General features: G+C 55.1%; 1 protein-coding gene across 1 annotated transcript in view; it reads left to right on the forward strand.

Annotated features, from left to right (window-relative positions):
• The first annotated feature begins 1,776 nt into the window (after nucleotides 1–1,776).
• Nucleotides 1,777–18,159, forward strand: part of Cacng4 (calcium voltage-gated channel auxiliary subunit gamma 4) — a 53,934-nt gene continuing 37,551 nt past the window's right edge. Inside the window, exon 1 of the mRNA XM_076871811.2 lies at nucleotides 1,777–2,069. Coding sequence (XP_076727926.1) covers nucleotides 1,850–2,069 — 220 coding nt within the window. The 5' untranslated portion in view covers nucleotides 1,777–1,849. The remainder of the gene's footprint in view (nucleotides 2,070–18,159) is intronic.

Raw genomic sequence — 18,159 nt, forward strand, 5'->3', positions numbered from 1 at the left:
CACCTTTCCCAGAGTTTCTGAGAACATAGAACCTTGACTTCATCTTTGAAAATATTAGGGACAGACGCAGCTATCTCCTACCTTCTGATCCACTTAGACACACATTGGTCACTTGCTTCCAGAACCCCAGACCAGGTGGCAATAAAATAAAAAGCAAAATAGAGAGGGTAACCCTGGTCCTTTGAAAATTTGGAAGGCAGAACAGGCACCTCAACAGCAGGAGAAGAGGCTAACAAATGCTAACTAATGCAACCACTCCCGTCCTGGGACTACATTATTTTGTAATGCTTTTTCCCTTTTATTTATATGCCCTCCCTCCAAACAGGTGAAAATTACCTCTCAGCAAACATTTGTTAACAATCACAATATATGCCAGACATGGGAAAGACACAATCTTGTGGGAGTGGAGAACAGTGCTTCCAGCATGGGGTAATTAATCTTCTCTGGGGCATGGCCAGAAAGATACCATAAATGAAGTGAAATTTAGGATTCGTTTTGCAAGAATATCAGCTCCCCAATGTCAATTTTCCTGGGGTCCAGAGCAGCATCAGACAGGAGCATAGGCAGGTGTGTGTGAAGAAACACTAGACACCCTGTTGTTCATCTCTGGGGCCTCCTGGAGGGAAGAGTTGGGAGCAGGGCGCTGGAGGAGGAGCATGAACTGGCTCTGGAGAGAAGGGAGAGTGTCCAGAATGGGACCAGGCCAGCAGCAAAGGCAATTAAGTGAAACCAGCAGGGCTTGGCGTAAGGCTGCCCATAAAGGAGAGGTGAGGGAAAGCCAGTTAAGCTTGAGTAGAGCAAAAGGCAGGAAAAAAGGTATTAAGAAAGAGTTGGGGAAGACGAGGAAAACAGCTGGGGGCTGGAATACTTGAATCTAATACAACTCCCAGCTTTAACCAATAATAAGCCATCAGAAATGTGACCATAGAGGAGGACCCATCCCCAACCACCCAAAGAGTCCAGGGCCTCTTATCCCCTGGCAGGGGATCTGGAGGAACTGGCAAGAGTAGAAGCCACCTCGGTTGGGAAGGAGGGCGGCCGGAGCCTGGCTATGAACGTGTCTCCCAGCTGTGAGCACATCTGTGACATGAACACTCTAACTCCCACTCATTCATATTCGCTCCTCGACAGGTAGAAGCACAAACATGCACATGGGGAAAGGAGTGACAACAAAGAAGAGAAGACAAGAGGAAAAGAAGAGGTGAGGAGACTCCACATTTTACAGAGTCCCTAAGGCGGGGCAGGGTGTCCTGGGTGGGGCAAAAGCAGTGGCTGGAGACGCGGCTTCCCTTCCCTCCTCCGGGGGAACCTTTGCCTGGGCTTCCTGCGCTCTAACAATGTGAATGAACCCTGGGAGAGGAAGAGAGCGCGCGAGGGCGGGGAAGGCAGAGGGGCACCGGGACTGGCGGAGGGGAGGGAAAAGCCGGGCCGGGGGAGACCGAGCGCACAGGAGCGCCAAACCGGGCGGGGCCGGGACGCGAGGGGCGGCGCCGAGGGGCGCGAGGCGCGGGCCGGGAAAGCGGCGGCGGGCGGAGGCGCGGAGGGCGCGGGGCGGAGGCGCGGGCCGAGCGGAGAGGGCGGGCCGAGAGGGAGGAGCCCCCGTCCGCCGCCGCCGCCAGCCCGCCCGGCGGCCCGCGCAGCCCGCACTCGCCGCGGCGCCTCGGAGTTTGAGCCCCGCGCGGCCGGAGCGCAGGCACGCCCGGGGCGCGGGGTCGGAGCGTGCAGCGCGGCGCCGCCCCCCGGCCCTCGGCCCCCAAGCCCGGGCGCCCCCGGAGCGGCGCGCGGAGGGAGGAGGGCGGGCGGGCGCGGCGGGCCGGGCCGGCGGGCGGCGGACTATGAGGCGCCCACCATGGTGCGATGCGACCGCGGGCTGCAGATGCTGCTGACCACGGCCGGAGCCTTCGCCGCCTTCTCACTCATGGCCATCGCCATCGGCACCGACTACTGGCTCTACTCCAGCGCGCACATCTGCAACGGCACCAACCTGACCATGGACGACGGGCCCCCGCCCCGCCGCGCCCGCGGCGACCTCACCCACTCGGGACTGTGGCGGGTGTGTTGCATCGAAGGTAAGGACCCCTCCCCCCAGTGCGCGCGCGCACACACACACACACACACACTGCCGGGGCACGGGCCGAGGGAGAGGGTGGGCGCGGCGCTGGCTTGCTCCGCCTGAGACACAAAGGAACCAGAGCGGGTGGGTGGGTCCCCTCGCGGCCAGCTGTGTACCAGCTCAGGTCCTTCCCGGTTGGGGACCTCCCCAACACACCGATCCCACAAACTCTCCACTCGCACGCGCACACCCCCTCGCACACAGACACAATGAAACACACCGAAACTCACGCGCGCTCGCGCGCAGCCCAAGACCCGAGCGATCCCCCGGGGCAGCGCCGGCGCCCCCGGGGGAGGTGGAGGCTGGCGTGGGGGCGGGAGGAGGCTGGGGTTGGGGGGAGCGGACGCAGGAGGAGGGGGATAGGTTGCTTGGCAACCGGTGTCTGTGCGATTGCTATGGGAACTGGCCATCCTGGGGCGGGGCCGGCCGGGGGCGGGGAGAGCTGGGGCCGCCCGGCGTTCGCTCTTGGCCCCCGCGGAGGGGTGGGGTGGGGTGGGGGCTGGGCCCTAAGCGGGTCTTGGGGAGCCGGATTGACCCTGGCTGACGCCCGCTTCCTCTTACACGAGGCCACCTGCTCGTCCCTCCCTGCGCGGTGGGAGGTGGGGTGAGCCGACACCGAGTCTCCCTCAACTGAGGCAGCGAGCCCTGGTGGCGGCCCCTAGGCAGAGAGACTGCAGGAGACCTCCGTAGGAGGGACACTGGCGTGCGCAGGGCCATCCATGGACCTGGGAGGGGCGTGGTCGCCTGGTTGAGGCGGGGCGCTGCGACCCCCAAAAGCTCCACGCAGTGGAATAATAGGTGTGGTAACGTTGGAACGCATCGGGGTCGGGATTGGGTCTTCCCGGAACTGTGCGGACAGTTGCCTCCAGGGAGGGGCCAACTGGATACCTCGGATGCAGGAGGGCTCTGCTTCAGCGCCTACCGGGCATCCTTAAACCCAATTGTGGAACTTGAACTAACAGGTGGCCGTGGAGGGGCTGTCTGGTCCAGCCAGGTTGTGGACAGGTCGGCCACTTCGTCTTGGCTCTCAGATTGGAGATGGGATGGGGGAGTTGGTGGAAGCATTGCTTTGGTTTTTCAAAGAAAAATTCAACAGTTTCTTTTTTTGTCACCTTATCCCGTGTGTTCAGTCCTCCCCTCGGGTTTTGTGGAAGTTCTGCCATCCTCTTCACCGTCCTTCCTGCAGCTACAACCCCTGCCACTAGTTCAGTGTGGGGATCTGGCCGAGGTTGGCAGACAGCATTTTCCCGGCTGCATTTGGAGTCATCTGAAAGGAGGCTCTGTAAAGCTGTCGCTGCTTGGAGAAGTGGAACTTGCCCCTTTTGTCCCCTCCAGACCATGCCTGTTCTCATCTGGAATCCTGCCCACCTCTGCCCCCCACATCTAAAAACGGGGCTTCTCTGCTTATTGCAGTTTGAAGCTTAATGCCAGGGCTACGTGGAGGCTTCAGGTAGCAGAAATGTGCAGTTAGCAGTTCGGAAACAGCCACACAAAGGAACCAGTGGGCACACGATTACACCCTCCTCTTTTTTTTTTTTTTCAAAAAACATCATTTTGGGTGTGCAGTTGTTCAGATCACGAACACCTACTCCTCTCATCTGGAGAATGTACCCACGTCACTACCTGCCACAGCACCTGAGTTAGAGAGCAGGGGCTGCAGTGCCCCCGTGTTCTATCTGGTAGGCTCCACTGGGTGCAATCTGCGTGGTACAGTAAGTCATGTGGCCTGTCACCCCCCTCCCAAGAAATGGATGGACTTAGGGCCTTCTAGTTTCCCAGCGGAAATCGGAACTAACTCTTCCACCCTGGCCTGCCTGGCCTGCACGGGGACTCCAATGCCTCCTTTATTAATTCCTCATCCTAATTAGGATTGATGCTGCACTTAGCATCTTGCCAGCTGCCTCGAGCCGTTTGCACTCGCTGTTCATCAAGGCAGCCCTGAGCTGATCTGGGCAGCTGGCTCCACTGCAGAGGGAGCCATCTGGGGGACTTCATGGGAAGAACTGGGCTGCCTCTGTCATTCCCCAAAGCTCGGGGCTCTGAGGGCCAATCAGGCTATAAAGCCGAGGGCCAGAACATCCTCCTGGGACCCAGGACTGGGAGAGCCCATTCAGGACTCCTTGATGTGGTTCGAATCATCATGACCGTCCCATAAGTGGGTGGGAACTGCCAGCTTATCTCATGAAAACACATCGTGGAAGCTGACAGCTCCCAGAGCCACGGACACCTCCTAAGATGCCTGCCAGCAAGTGGCCAGGGCTGAAACATGGACAGACATTAACCCCAGGCCACTTGCTGGGGGCTTAGAGGGAGGTACCTCCATATTAGTTTTTGTGTGAGAAAAGCATTAATTCCACCTGTTCTGTAGCAGAGTACCCCCAAAGCATTACATCCAAACCAAAAAGGTGGGGGGGGGATCAAGCCTCTGAGCTGAAACTGGAGAAATACTGCAGCAAGCAGCTAATGAAGCTCTGGGTGCAGCCGCGGAACTCTGTTGGGTTTGCTGGCAACTCTCAGAACAGCCAGTTCAGTTTCCTGGTTGTTTCTCCTAAACGGTGTTGCTGGATTCGGAGAGCCCAGCCCTCTGTGTGCTCAAGGTGTCCACGCAATCTGGCAAGGATAATTGCTACACCTAGCGTCACCAGGGCTGCCCTTGTCCCAGCCTCACTCTGTCCCCAAAGCAGCATTTCCTCCCAGGGTGCCTTTCTGATGGACCCGCGTCACTGAGAATACTCAGTGGGCAGAGCTCGTGCGTTGTCCCACCAAACACGTGCACAACAGCCCAGAGAAAACGGGTTGCTGTCTTTACCCCCACCTGCAGACCAGGGAACAAGGCCCAGGGAGGTTCCAGGACTTGCCCAGAGGCAGCCAGGCCAGATTTGAGCCTCTGTCTCACTACAAAGCTCTTCCTACCATGTCATCCTGCCCTTTCACAAACAGCTTCTGGGTTGCCATTAAAAATAGAACTAAGTACTTGACTACCCAGTGGAGCCCAGCTCTGAGCCCAGCAAGAGGCGTTTGGAAGCAACAAGGACCAACTGATACCCAAGTTGCATAATTCAATCTTCCCTTCCCTTCCTTCTCACCCCCCGCCCTCTCTGTCCTCTCTCTCTCTCAGTCTTTTGGTGTCTCTCTCTATCGCTCTCCCTCTCTCTCTCTTTCTACTGTGTTCTGAACCAGCCTGTCCCCACCATATTCAGTCATCCTATCACACTCTCCCTGAGACCCTCACCTCATTCTTTCTATCTTTGCTGACATTCAGCCAAGGCCAGGGACATAGGAAAGGGGACTGTATCTTCAATCAAAGGCGACATCAGCCAACATTTATTCACCCTCAAATACGATTTTGGAATGTCCCTGCTACATAACTGGACCCTGGAGGTCCCTTGTCACATCTGTCTTCTGTTAATTCTTACTCTCTTTATCCTCCTCTGTTCTTTACTTCTTTCTTCTTATGAGGGAATACCAACTCTTTTTCACTGGAGTTAGCTGATTTAGTGAGGAGCTGGGGGTCTTGGTGGAACCCAGACTGAGGACTGGCTTAATGGTTCTCTCACAGAGCTGGCTCTGGAGAAGAGGGCTTCAGAAAGGCTCAATAGGAAAACCAGCAGGGCTTGAAAATAAACCTTCTGTGTCAGTCTCCCCAGACATCCCAACACTGAGGACTTGTAGAGCATAGTCACATAACTACAGGGAGGTGCCCCAGGTGGCTAGACCCGAGTATCACAGGTGGGGGGGGGCAAGAGACAAACCTGAGTGGTGAAGTATTGGGGAGAGCCCGGTGGGCTCAGTCTCGTCATCTGTAAATGGAGTTTGGTGTGTCTGGAACATTCCTCCCACCTCTGACTTTCTGCCACACAAGGCCCAGAGAGCTGCACCCCTAACTTTCAGGTCAAGCCTCATTCCATGTGGGTCTCTCCAAGGGCTGGTGCAAGGGGGCGACTCTCCAGCTGAGAAGTCTGGAGGAGGGCTTGCTTCTCACACTCTTCTGCAACACCTCCATAGGACACAAGGCACCCAGCTGCCAGGCCGACTTCCATTCGTTCATTCATTCGCCCACTCAACACAGGCTCACGGACGACCGGAGCACCTGCTGTGCGTCAGTGCCTGGGTCATGGCTGAGGACGGCATTGACGTCCTGATGGTGTAGCTGATTTGTGTTCTGGTGAGAGCGGAGCAGAGGTGTTCCTGGGAGGCTGGGGAGGGCTGAGGTCTGTTGAAGCCAAAAGAGGGAGGGGCCAGCTGCAGAGGCTCTGAAGCCAAAGTCAGGCACCTGCCTTATTTCACAAGGGGCCACTGCTACTGGAGGGCTGGGGCCGGGGAGGAGGGGGATCAGCTGCGTGGGGAGAAGGGAGACTGCAGAAGGCAGGGGAACAGAGTAGACAACTGGGGCCAGGGGCAGCAGCAGAGATGGGAGGCGTGGAGGGCGGGTAGGAAGAAGAGGTGACTGCCCAGATCTGGGGCTCCCACAGCTGGCCGGCTGGGAGCACCACGTTCAAAGGGTGAAGATGGAAGAGTAGTTGTAGAGAAGAAAATTGAGGGCATGCCCAGGGGCTCGCTCCCAGAGTTTGACAGTACCATTCTGCACCCCCACAGCCAAAGGTAGTGCCAGAAAGTTCCATCAGGCATAACTCAGGAGCCCCATGATAATCCTCAATAGCCCCAAGAATTCTGCATCAGCCGCCTCTATCCGCAGGGCAGGCTCTCTCAACCTGGGCACTGCTCTCTCTGGGGCCTCCCCGTTCTTTCCTGGGGAAGGGGGCTGTCCTGTAGGTTGTAAGAGCACCCAGGACTCTCTCCAGCTACAACCATCAAACAGGTTTTCTGATGTTGCTGCACTTCCCCTGAGAGGCAAAGCTGTTCCTGTGGAGACCACTGGTCTAAGGGAAGTATTTGGTGGGCAGAGGCGGGAGCAGAGGGGGCAGCTGACTGCTGGTAGCTGTGGGCACTCGGCTCCTTTCTTCCCTTCGAGGAAGCACCTGTTAGCGGATGACCTGGTGCTGCCCTATGTGCTCCATTCCTTTGTTGGTAATAACGCTTCCCCACCAAAGTCCACAGGAGCTGAGACCTGCTGGTGGGCCCAGCCCTCACACTGCAAGCTCAGGAACTCGAGACTGGAGGCAGAATGCCCAAGGTCACATGGCAGTCGTGAAGGTCATTAGCAAAGGAACTGGAACTGAAGTGGGTGTGGGGGCTACTGAGGCTCTGTCCCCAGCACAGGTCCTCTGTGGCCGGCACTGGGCAAAAGTTGGCTAAGAAGCAGCCGTGCTGATGTGGGGTAGCAGCAGTAAGTTCAGAAGGACCCCGGGAGCCCCTTCTGCCAGGTCCCTGCTGTGGTTCCTCAGTCCCCTCCATCACAACTGACCTTGTGTTCTCCACACAGCAGGCAGGCCCCCCAATAAGCACCATCTCCTGGGCAGGACTGGCTTCCTGGGGACAGCTTCAAAAAGGGAACAAATAGTTTCCATCCCCCAAGACAGGATGAAGTAGGACCTGTCCCCAAATCCCCACAATTCTTGCTTTTTGCCCCACCCACTCCATGGCATAGGAGACTCTTTCTTTTGGGACAGAGATTGAAGAGGCATTGTACCCCTGAGCCACATCCCCAGCCCTTTTTATTTTGAGACAAGGTCTCACTAAGTTGCTTAGGGCCTGACTCACTAAGTTGCTGAGGCTGGCTTTGAACATGCGACCTTCCTGCCTCAGCCTCAAGAGTCGCTGGGATCACAGGTGTGCCCACCGAGCCCGGCTGGAGACCCTGTCTTCTCAACTGCAAAGTCAAGACGTGGTACCAGGCAAAGGACATTTTTTTTTTCCCTAGTGTGTCAATTTCTTCCTAAGAAAAACTTTTCAAAGCTGCGAAAATTACTTCACACAATTTTACTCTGTTGAGTTCTTCCTCCTCCAGCCAATAAAGAAAGGACGAGATAAATAATAAAAGAGGCGAGGGACTGGGATGGATGTAAATTGAAAGGAGGAAAATCACATAATGGCTGAGTTCAGTTAGCGCATGCGATGCCTGCCCCTGGTGGCGGGGGCTGCTGGAGGTTTGCCTCTGTGCTTCCTGGGGGCTGGGACAAAGAAGAGAAGAACGTAACCAGATAAGAGTTTCACCCCCGTGTGCATAGAATAAGGGGAAGCCCAGCCCTTTCTGATCCAGAGGCTTAGAAGAAATCTGCTCCATGTCTCTTGACACAGGGGGCTCTCTGTCACTGGACTCTGGTGGAGGGAAGAGGTCAGGTTTGGGGGTTAGATGCCTTGAGTTCAAATCCCAGTTGTGCCAGGCCTCCTTGTAGCTTTGGGCCGCAGCTCACCTCCCTGAGTTGTTCACACGTCTGGAGAATGGGATAATGAGCAGAGACTGGGAAAGCAGCCAGCGCACACCTACAGAGAGGTGCTCCCCGAGCCGAGTGCTTGTTAGGATGCGTCTGGGTGGAAATGAAACTGTCCCTGGCCCCTGCGTTTGGTGAGGCTTCTGGGTGCGAGCCGTGTGTGTCTGATGGAATGGAGCCAGGTGAGGGGACAGCCACCCTCTAACACACACCGGGGACCCTCGCAGTGCAAAGCTGACAGTTCTGCCCATTAAGACCCCAGGCTCTCGGCTGGCTCCCGGACAGCACAAGATGACCTTACGCTGGACACTGGTGTCTCCGCTTCCCTGGAGCCTGGCTGGGGGCAGGAGAGCGGCCACATTGGGATCTGGGAGGTGGAGATGTGCTTGAGTCAAAAGAGTCCTCCCCTAGAACATCAGGGCCACTCTGTCCTGATGTCCAACCCCTGCGCGGACTTCTGCATCCTTCAAGCTGGTGTCCTCTGTGAAGCTCGCCCTGCTCTTTCCTCGGGCTTCCTCAGCACGTACCTGTGTGTCGCCCAGCCACAGATGGCTTCCCTGTGCGCAGGCTCCTAAGGGCTTTGGATCTTACCTGCAGCTGCTGGTGCCCCTCCCCCACGCATCTCACACTGGTGCCCAGTGTGTGCAGGCTCCTCCTCGGGCTGCAGACCCACTGCATGCTCTCTAGGGTGGCCACCTCCAGTCCTCCAGCGGACGCCCTTAGAAAATGCTGTTGATTGTCCCCGCTCCACCCCCCACTGTTGCCTTGTGTCTCTGAAAGGGCGTGGAGAGACGGAGGGGGATTTCTGGACTCAGCTGAGCTTCAGAGCTTGGGAGAAAACTGAGAGACCAAAAATGGTCAGTCTCAGGCTGGGGCTCAGGCTCCATGGCAGAGCACTTGCCTGGCATGTGTGAGGTGCTGGGTTCGTTCCTCAGCTCCACATAAAAATAAATAAATAAAATAAAGGTATTCTGTCCATTTACAACTAAAAAAAAAAATTTTTTTTTTTAATATGGTCAGTCTCCCTGGCTCACCTGCCACCAGCCTCTGTCACCTCCTGGCCTTGAGGACAGGGGCAGGGGTTCACCTTTTCCTGCCCCCATAAGTCCATGTGGAAGCAGCAGCCGCACGTGGCTAGCACTAAAGTCACAGGGACCTGGGTTTGAGTCCCGATTGTCCTATGTCAGTGGTGTGTCTCCAGAAGAATTGCCTAACCTCTCCAGTTCCTTTACTGTAAGATAGGGGCCACGGAGACCCCAGCCCCAAGGTTGCTGTGAAGGTGGACAAGAAAACACGTGTGGACACCCCTCCTCTTGCTTGGCACCTCCTAGATATTGGAGACACCATTGCTTTCTCCCCATTTCCACGATTCCTTGGAAGTTTTTCCCTGAAGAAATAGGATATGCAGACTTTGACTTCCCTGCCACCTGAGCTGGGCCCTGGTCACCATCCTGGCCTCCAGGGTCTGCGGATGGAGGAAGCCAAGCCAACCCCACGGGGGACCAGGGCACTATTTCGTCACCTTGCAGAGGCAGAGTCTCCCTGAATGGCTCCTTTGAGCCATAAAATCCATGACTGAGGCCTTTGAGCAGGAGCTAGAAGAGTCTAGTCCAAGGTAGTGCCCAGGCAGAGATGGCCACCACCCAGGCGCGTTCTCCATGTCACTTTTGCTGTTGAGGTGGGTTGCCACGTGCCCTGGCCTGGCCTGGCGGAGGAAGAGCTGGGAACCTCCAGGAACCTTGGGGCAGGAGCTGGGTGGCACACCAACACCAGCAGCAGAAAGCACCTGCAAGGGTGTGGGCCCGACCCATTCACCACCAGCACCTACCTGCCAGGAGGGCCCCACGCTGGCCCAGGTTCAGCTCGGCCACTGAGGCTCCAGCCGTGAACTCCCCAGTGCAGGAATGGGGAAGAAAAAGGGTGACAGGGTGCGAGGGAGGCAGGGAGACCCATGGCCTGATCTCAAGTCTGCCACTAGCCCTCTGGACCATCTTCGTCTCTTCCCTTAACTTCCTGTGGCCTTCTAGACTTTCTCAGCTGGCTCCCTAATTGGGAAGCAAGGCCCCCTTTCCTGGCTCCTTCCTCCATCCCCCACCTTTATCTTCCTCCTTCCCTGCCCTCTCACCTCCACCTCCCGTCCCTCTTCCAGCCCTTCTTCCTCCCCGCCTTCCTCTGTCCCTAGCTCCACCCCCTCCCCACCCCCAGGGGCCACAGTTGTGTGACTAAGCAAGGAGAAAGCACTGTGAAAAGCAAAGTGGCTTTGCTCCCGCAGAGGCACAGCAGAGGGGACAGAGACTTCAAAAGGTTTTCTTGGAACAAGCTCCTGGCCTGGCTCTTCTGTAACACCTTGGCAGGGAGAAGGCTTGCAGGTGGGACAAGCTGCCGGCTGCTGGGGTCTCCTTTAGGTGGCGTCGCCCCTTCCCTCTCCCAGCCGCCCTATCTTCAGTCCTCCATCTCGCAAGCTCTAGGTGTCTGTCTGCCTCGCGTCCAGCACAGTGCTGGCCGCTGCAGAGACAAGGTCCCCTCCTGCAGTCACCCCCACCCGGGGGGACTCCCCGGCGGAACGTACCCGCAGCTTCTCTGCCAGTCTTCCCCTCGCCCCTGCTCTGGCATCTGTGCCTGGTTGTGCAGTGTGCCCTGACCCATCTCCCTGCTCTCTCCACACACAGTCACACGATCTTGTCAAAACATCAGCCGAACCACGTCATTCCCCAGCTCAACACCCTTCAAGGAGACCGCACCCAGAGTGTGAAAAAGTCAGTACAGTCCCCGATCTCCCAAGCCCCCTTGTCTCTATGAGTCCTCCCCAGACCCCTGGCCTCTCCCCCCAGGGGCCTCCATGTAAGGATGGGCAACATATGCAGGTGACATCTGAATTACGTCTGTGTGATGGTTAATGGGACCAGAGTGAGCAGGGCAGTCAGAGAGACCTGGGTTGAATCCCACTCTATCCTGTGTTAGCTCTGTGACCCTGGATAGATTCCTTAGCTTCTCTGAACCTTAGTTTTCTTATCTGCAAAATGGGGATATAGTGACAGACACATACACACACCCCACCTCAGAGAGTTGTCACAAAGATTGAGTGAGATTGTGCCTGGAAAGCGCTGCAGATGGTGCCTGGCTCATGGCAGAGCTGTCACTTGGAGAGCCCGCTGGGCTGAGGGGGCAGTTATTAGTTTGGCAAGGCCAGAGAGCCAAGGATCCGCAGAAGATGAAGCTGGGGGAAAGAGCTGGACTGGGTCCCAAAAGACCTGCCCTGCCAAGCTTGGAGGTGGCTTGATCCTAACAGCAGCGGGCAGCCCTTGAGAGTTTTGTGCTGAGATTCCTCTCATGGAGCAGATGGGTCCGATCCAAGAGATCCTCCCGCAGGATACTGTACTTATCCCCGTATAGAAATAGTGAGGCTCTGAGCCAAGATGGCCTGGGGGAGGCCAGTAGCTGTTGGGTGTCCAAGAAGAACTGTGGATTGCAGAGACTTCAGGAGGCTCCGAGGGCTAGCTGCATGTGGGAGGAGGAGCGCTGAGGTCCAGGAAAGAGTCTGAAACTCAGCCTGGGAAACGGGCAGTGGAGCCATTTCCAAGACAGGAAGCAGGGGGCACTGGTCCAGCGCTCGGGCAGACTGAGTGTGCAGGGCTAGGGGACCTCCCCTCTGTATGCGGCTAAGGCAACACTGGCCTGGGGATGTGGATGTGGGAGTCACCTGCTGGGTAAATGCAAGGAGCTCCCACTCCTGATGAGATGCCGGGTTGTGAATGTGAACCCCGGTGCCTCATGTTCTCCTGTGGGACACATGGCCCAGTAGCAGCCTTATTTTATGAGCTAAAACTTTGGGTAGAGACTAGATGTTGTAGGTGTAAGTGGCAATACGGGAGGTGCTCTTGGGACCCTGGAATGCTCGTGTTCAGACTTTTGAGGACAACAGGAAGGAGGAAGGGAGATCCAGGAAATTAGAATTCAAAAACCACTCTAGAAAAATCCAGACTCTGGTCATAGATCATGCACAAAGGGTGTAAAGTGGCTGATGTCACCAGGGTTGGTGCCACAGGCCTGAGACGTGTGCAGTCACTCAGGGCTGTGCGCTCAGAAGGGCGGCTGTTTTGTTTCACGCTCTGCGGTCACCATCTTGAAATCCTTAAATCGTTTTTTAACAAGACGGCCTGCATTTATTTCCACTTTTACTGGACCTGGCAAATTGTGTCACTGATCCTGGGTGTCGTGTTCCACCCTGAGAAGACTTTGGTCAGGAGAATGGGTGTGGGATGTAGCTGGGGATATAGCTCAGTTGGTAGAGTGCTTGCCTCTCATGCACAAGGCCCTGGGTTCAATCCCCAGCACCACAAAGAAGAAGAATGGGCAGGGAGCTGGCCCTGGAGGGCCGCACAGAGATGGAGCTGGGCGGGGAGCCGAGGTGGGGGCGGGAGCCAGACCCTCCTGCATTTTCTCCTGCATTTTCCAAGAGCCAGAGCATGTTACTGAGAACTCTGTCGTCATCGAGCCTTAACATGGCATGAGTGCGCTTGGCCTCTTCAGGGCAGTCAAGATACTGCGGTGTGGCCCAGACCCAGGGAGTCAGGGTTGGAATCCAGGCTCTGCCGCCTCCTGGCTTCTGAGCCCTGAGCCGTCCTTGCACCTTCTCTGAGCCTCAGTTGCTTTGTCTGCAGAAGGGGTCATTAGCCATACTTAATGTGCAGATCCGCTGGCGGGAGTCAAGAGAAGTCAGAGCTTGGCTTAGGGCTGAGATAAAGTATCCAAGCACTGTCGTTTTCTCATTTGCTAATTCCAAGGACGCATTGCACTGGGTGTCAGGGAGAAGGACCTAGAAAGGAGATCTGGGGCTCTGAGCTCCTGGGTCCCCTGCCCACCTCACCCCTAACCCACACACAAACCATGTACAAGAAAAGATCTCAGATCCCCCAAGACTCCCCGAGGACAACTCAGGACACTGAGGCTCCCTTCCAGGGGCTGGCTAGCCCAGCCAAGGCCGTGTCACCAGCTCATCATTAGCATGCGGTGAGGGGGAGGCTGCCCCGCACTTGCTTCCGGCCCTCGCTCTGAAAAGCCCCGATAACAAGTGCACATTGACGGCCCAGGTTCCCCAGGGCGAGCACGCTGTCCCCAGCTCGCATCTGAGCCCTCGCCCGAGACATTTTCTCGCTTCAGCAGTTTGGCATGTCATACAAAGGGGCTCTGATTTTTCCTGATGTCCAACTCCTCTTGCATGAAAAATGGCTTTTGTTGTCTTTCTGCCCACAGATTCCTGCACTGAGTCAAGGCCAGATGCCTGGTGGGCTGAGAGACCCCATTGGTTTAACCGTTTGGAGGGTCCCCCTTTTTCCCACCTCGGCGGCCACCTGTGGCCCATAGCCTGTGGCCCTGAGGTTCTGACTCAGGGAGCGGCCTCCCGGCCTCTGGCCTTCCTCCATCCCCATACCAGGTCAGCACCTCTTCCCGGATGGTGGTGGTTTTTCATGTGACCCAGAGGTTCCTCTTTAGGTGGCGGCCACTTCCATAGCTCTATCACACACCTACTGGCCAGCATCGATTTTTTCCATTCTCCAGCACCTCCTCTGTTTCTTGTCTCCTCTGTCTTCTTTCCTTCTTTCTTGTATTTGTAATGATCTCCTCCCCCCTTTCCTTTCTAGTCGGCCATATTTAAGTCACGAAGGCCTCTCCTGCTTCCTGTGCAAGGCAATCTTTTGAAAGTTCTTGAAGCATTTCCTAGATAAAAATGTATCATTTTAACTCGGCGATGATTAGGAGGGTTATTAAACATGGAGAGAATTCTATTAAATAGCAAATTGAGTGAGTCAAAAACCCACAGATGTGGAGCCTTTAAAGATCATCGGGTACGAAATAGATGTGACTGTGGCAATGGCTGTTTTATTAGGCTGGAAAAAAATATTGAAAGGAAATTCACCAAAATGTTAACACGGTGGCCGTGTGAGCTAGGAGTGATTTATTTCATCTCCTTCCATCTTTCTCAAATGTTCTATTATGCTGAGGGGCCAAAAATATCAACCTGATGTTTTAAATGAAAAGAACACCAGACCCCCAGACTTCCAGGCAGAGGGATGGATGTGTGTATCCCTGTGTTACTGATGGTGTTTGATCTCTTTATTCTTAAATGCATCCAGGCTCCATGCCCAGGACCTGCGGCCAGGGTTTTATTACTGGCCACCTCTGATTTATAACCAAATTGATCCGCGGATCAAGGCCTTGGAGAGCCATTGGTAGTCGAGTCTGTCTTCCTTGTAAGTTACAGTTTACACATTGGGTTTCCGTCCCTAGAAAATCCATCTCCAACAATAAAAGTGTCAAAACTGACCACAAAAGTAAGTGAAGAAAAAATAAAACCTGGATATATGCCCTCACAAACTTTTATCACGTATGTAAAGCTGGGTACTTCGTAGAAAGTACTGTGTTTGTGAGATGTTCCCGAGGGAGGATTTTTCTGCCTGAGCCAGACTGGTCAGGGTTTCTTAAAATATGAATATGAGGAAATTTAGACAGAAGCTGCTTTCTTTCTATTCTTATTCCCTAGGGGAAATCTCCCCATGGCAAGTTTAAGCAAGCTTCATTGCACCAAACAATCCTAAACTCTTTCAAATAAAGGGTTCTTTTGTCTCAAAAAATTTCCATTGCCTATTCCATTTGTGTAAATTCTTTAGGAAATCTTTGCATGGAGAATTCTGGAGGAAAGGCTGTTTCCACTGTGACTTATGCTGCCGCTGATGTCACACCTTGCTCTCGGTGTCCATCGGCTGACCCTTCCGATGCCACCTGATGCAGAGCAGTCAACTCCTTGTGGGTTCTGGTGGCCAGGTCACAGTGCTGTCTCTGGTTGTTGTCGGAGTCTTCGGTTTAAGATTACCATGGGGGTGAACACAAATGGATGGGGACAGTGAGGCCCCACGTCCAGCATTCTGCTGAGGTTTCCAGACTTGGACTAGAAAGCTTACTCCTTGATTCTGATCAAGATCGCTGCTATGGTCTGGATACGAGGCGTCCCTCCCAAAGCTCATGTGTGAGACAAGGCAAGAAGGTTCAGAGGTGAAATGATTAAACTAGGAGAGTTGTAACCTAATTGGTGGATTAATCCACATGAAGGTACAGGCAGGTGGTGTGTGGCTGGAGGAAGTAGGTCACTGGTGACGTGCCTCGGGGGTTGTATTTTTCCCCTGGCACCTCGTTCTCACTTTGCTTCCCGGCTGTCACGAGCAGGTCTCTTCCACCACACCCTTCTGCCATGATGCCTTGCCCTACCTCAGGCCCAGAGCTCTGGAGTGGCCTTGCCAAAGACTGAACCTCTGAAACCGTGACCCCCAAGTCAACATTCCCTCCTCCAAGTTGTTCCTGTCAAGTCTCTGGGTCACAGCTACACAGAAGCTGACTAGCACAGTCACAGGGCCTCCAGCAGTCACGTCGTTCCTTGTCTTCTTCGGTCTTTCCTGGAGCTGCAAACAAAGCGATCATGTTCAGCCCGCGAGAGCCCTTCGTACGTATTCTCGGGAGCGGCTCTTCTTTCTCCTTCAGGCCTCACATCTCTGGAGGAAAGGAAAGGAAATTTACCTGTTTTTTTCTTTCCTTCTTTTTTTTTTTTTTTTTTGAGTTTTGTTTTTGCTTCTGCTAAACCTGGTCGCTTTGTCCAGATTGTTTCTGGCTTGAAATCAATAAGCTGTGACAGAGTGTGCGGGTGCGAAGCGCTGGGGTAGCTCCAGGCACCGGCAGGAGGGGAGGCCTCCCACTTAGCAGAGGTGGGCTGGGGAGTGGCCCAGACTGCCCCTGCACAGCCCTGAGGAGACCCGTGTCCCCTCCACCCTCAACTGCTTCTCCACCCCACACTCTTGGCTCACCTCTCTGTTTAGGATCCATAATTATGAGGAGCTTAAAAAATGAGCAGTTATCTGAGCTCTCACTGTGTACCAAGCACAATGTGTATTATCTCATATTCCAAGCACCCTTCTTACACTATCTCATTTTACCCTCCCAACAGTGAGGATTTAATATGGTTTAATTAATTATTGAATTAGCGGTGATTCGGTCAGGAGGCGAGCTAGTGCTTACTGCGGACCTTGCTACGGGCCAAGAACTGCTCTGAGCATTTTCCACGTAGTAACTTGATTACTCCTCAGCTGTGAGGCAGGTACTGTTCCTGCTTCCCTTGTATGGATGGGGAAACCAAGGTCCAGAGAGGTTAAGCGATTTACCCAAGACTCCAAAGCCAGCAGGCAGTGATAGCTCCAGATTCCGTCCAGGGCAGTCAGCTATGGGGCCTCCCAGTTAACCACCTGGTAGCTACGACTTGCAGAAAGTCTCATCTAGACAGGTGTTTTGCAGAGTGCAATGCAGCATGGGTAACACCTCCCGGTGGGAGACTAATGGGCCCAAGACACAGCCAGCTTTCGCATCCAGGCCTCTGGCTCCTAAGCCTCTGCTGAGATCTTTCCAGCCCCCGACCCCTGGCTAGAAACTGTCACGTGCCTGCTGCACATCAAAGAAGAGGAGAGGATGTGGGCTGTCTGGTGTCCCCCAAACAGCCGACCGTGACCCCAGGAACTCAGGGGCCACAGTGCAGGCCACCCGTGCTGGAGGGGGGAGGTTGGATGTGAAGACCCACCCACAGGGCCACCACAGTGGTTGCACATGCTGGCTCCTCAGAGGAGTGGGCACCGCGTCGTGACCAGCACGGAGCCTGATGCTGGTCGTGGCTCTGACTCATGCAGCCTGGAGAGGGAGGATTCTGCTGTCAGACTGCGGGCGGCTGTGAGGCTGGGGTGCTTTCAGCAAGGAAGGGGAGAATCACTGTGCCGCACACAGTTCTTTCAGAAGTCACTTGCTGCACACTTCACACCCCCAGGACCCAGGTTTTGCAGGGGATGCCACCCGCCTGCGTTCCACACCCACAGTCCCATCATGGGCGTTCACGTGCCAAGTCCGGCTCGCACGGGAGGGTGGGAGAACATCTGATCATACCGTGCACTTCCGTTGATGTCGTTCAAACTCAGGCAAAACTGGTCCAGGCCAGTGGAAGTCAACAGCGTCTCCCTTGTGGAGTGTTGTTGGGGGAGACGGAGCCTCCAGGGCTGCAGGCATGTTCTGTGTCTCAACCCAGGTGGTAGTGACACGGGTGTAGACAACATGTTCATTGAGCTCCACACTTTAGATTGCTCTCTGTTACCTTCAATTAAAATCACCAACCAACAAACATAGGTCCAAGGTGACAAAGACCCTCAGGTGGCCTGCCATCAGCCCTCACATGCTCCCACCAGTCCCCAGTTGCGGACCTGCGTTTTCTTGGGCCCCAGTCAATTCAGCAAATACTCAAATGTGTGCACATGTCCTCGAGTTCTGGGGACTCACAGACTCATGCATGCGTGTATTCATTCAGGGACTTGTTTTTATACCCAGCCCCTTGGGAACACTGTGACTGGAAGAAAAAGATATCCCTGCAACGGGGAGTTCTGTGACTGGGAGCTGTTGGAAATGACATGGCCTTGCCCTTGTTCATGTCTCAGCATCTGTATTCTCATGGGATTCTCACAACTCCACAGGAAGGTGGGTTCTGTTGTCCTCAGAAGAAAAAACAGCAGAGGTAGAGTTCAAGTCAAACTCACCCAGGGCCAAGCACACCCAGGGCTGCCCCTGGTCATGGGGCTGGGCATTTGTGCTGGGCAACAAGCCGAGTGACCAACTCCCCTTGCAGCCACCTCATCC

The sequence above is a fragment of the Callospermophilus lateralis genome, chromosome 11 (assembly GCF_048772815.1).
Source record: "Callospermophilus lateralis isolate mCalLat2 chromosome 11, mCalLat2.hap1, whole genome shotgun sequence".
Classification (NCBI taxonomy): Eukaryota; Metazoa; Chordata; class Mammalia; order Rodentia; family Sciuridae; genus Callospermophilus; species Callospermophilus lateralis.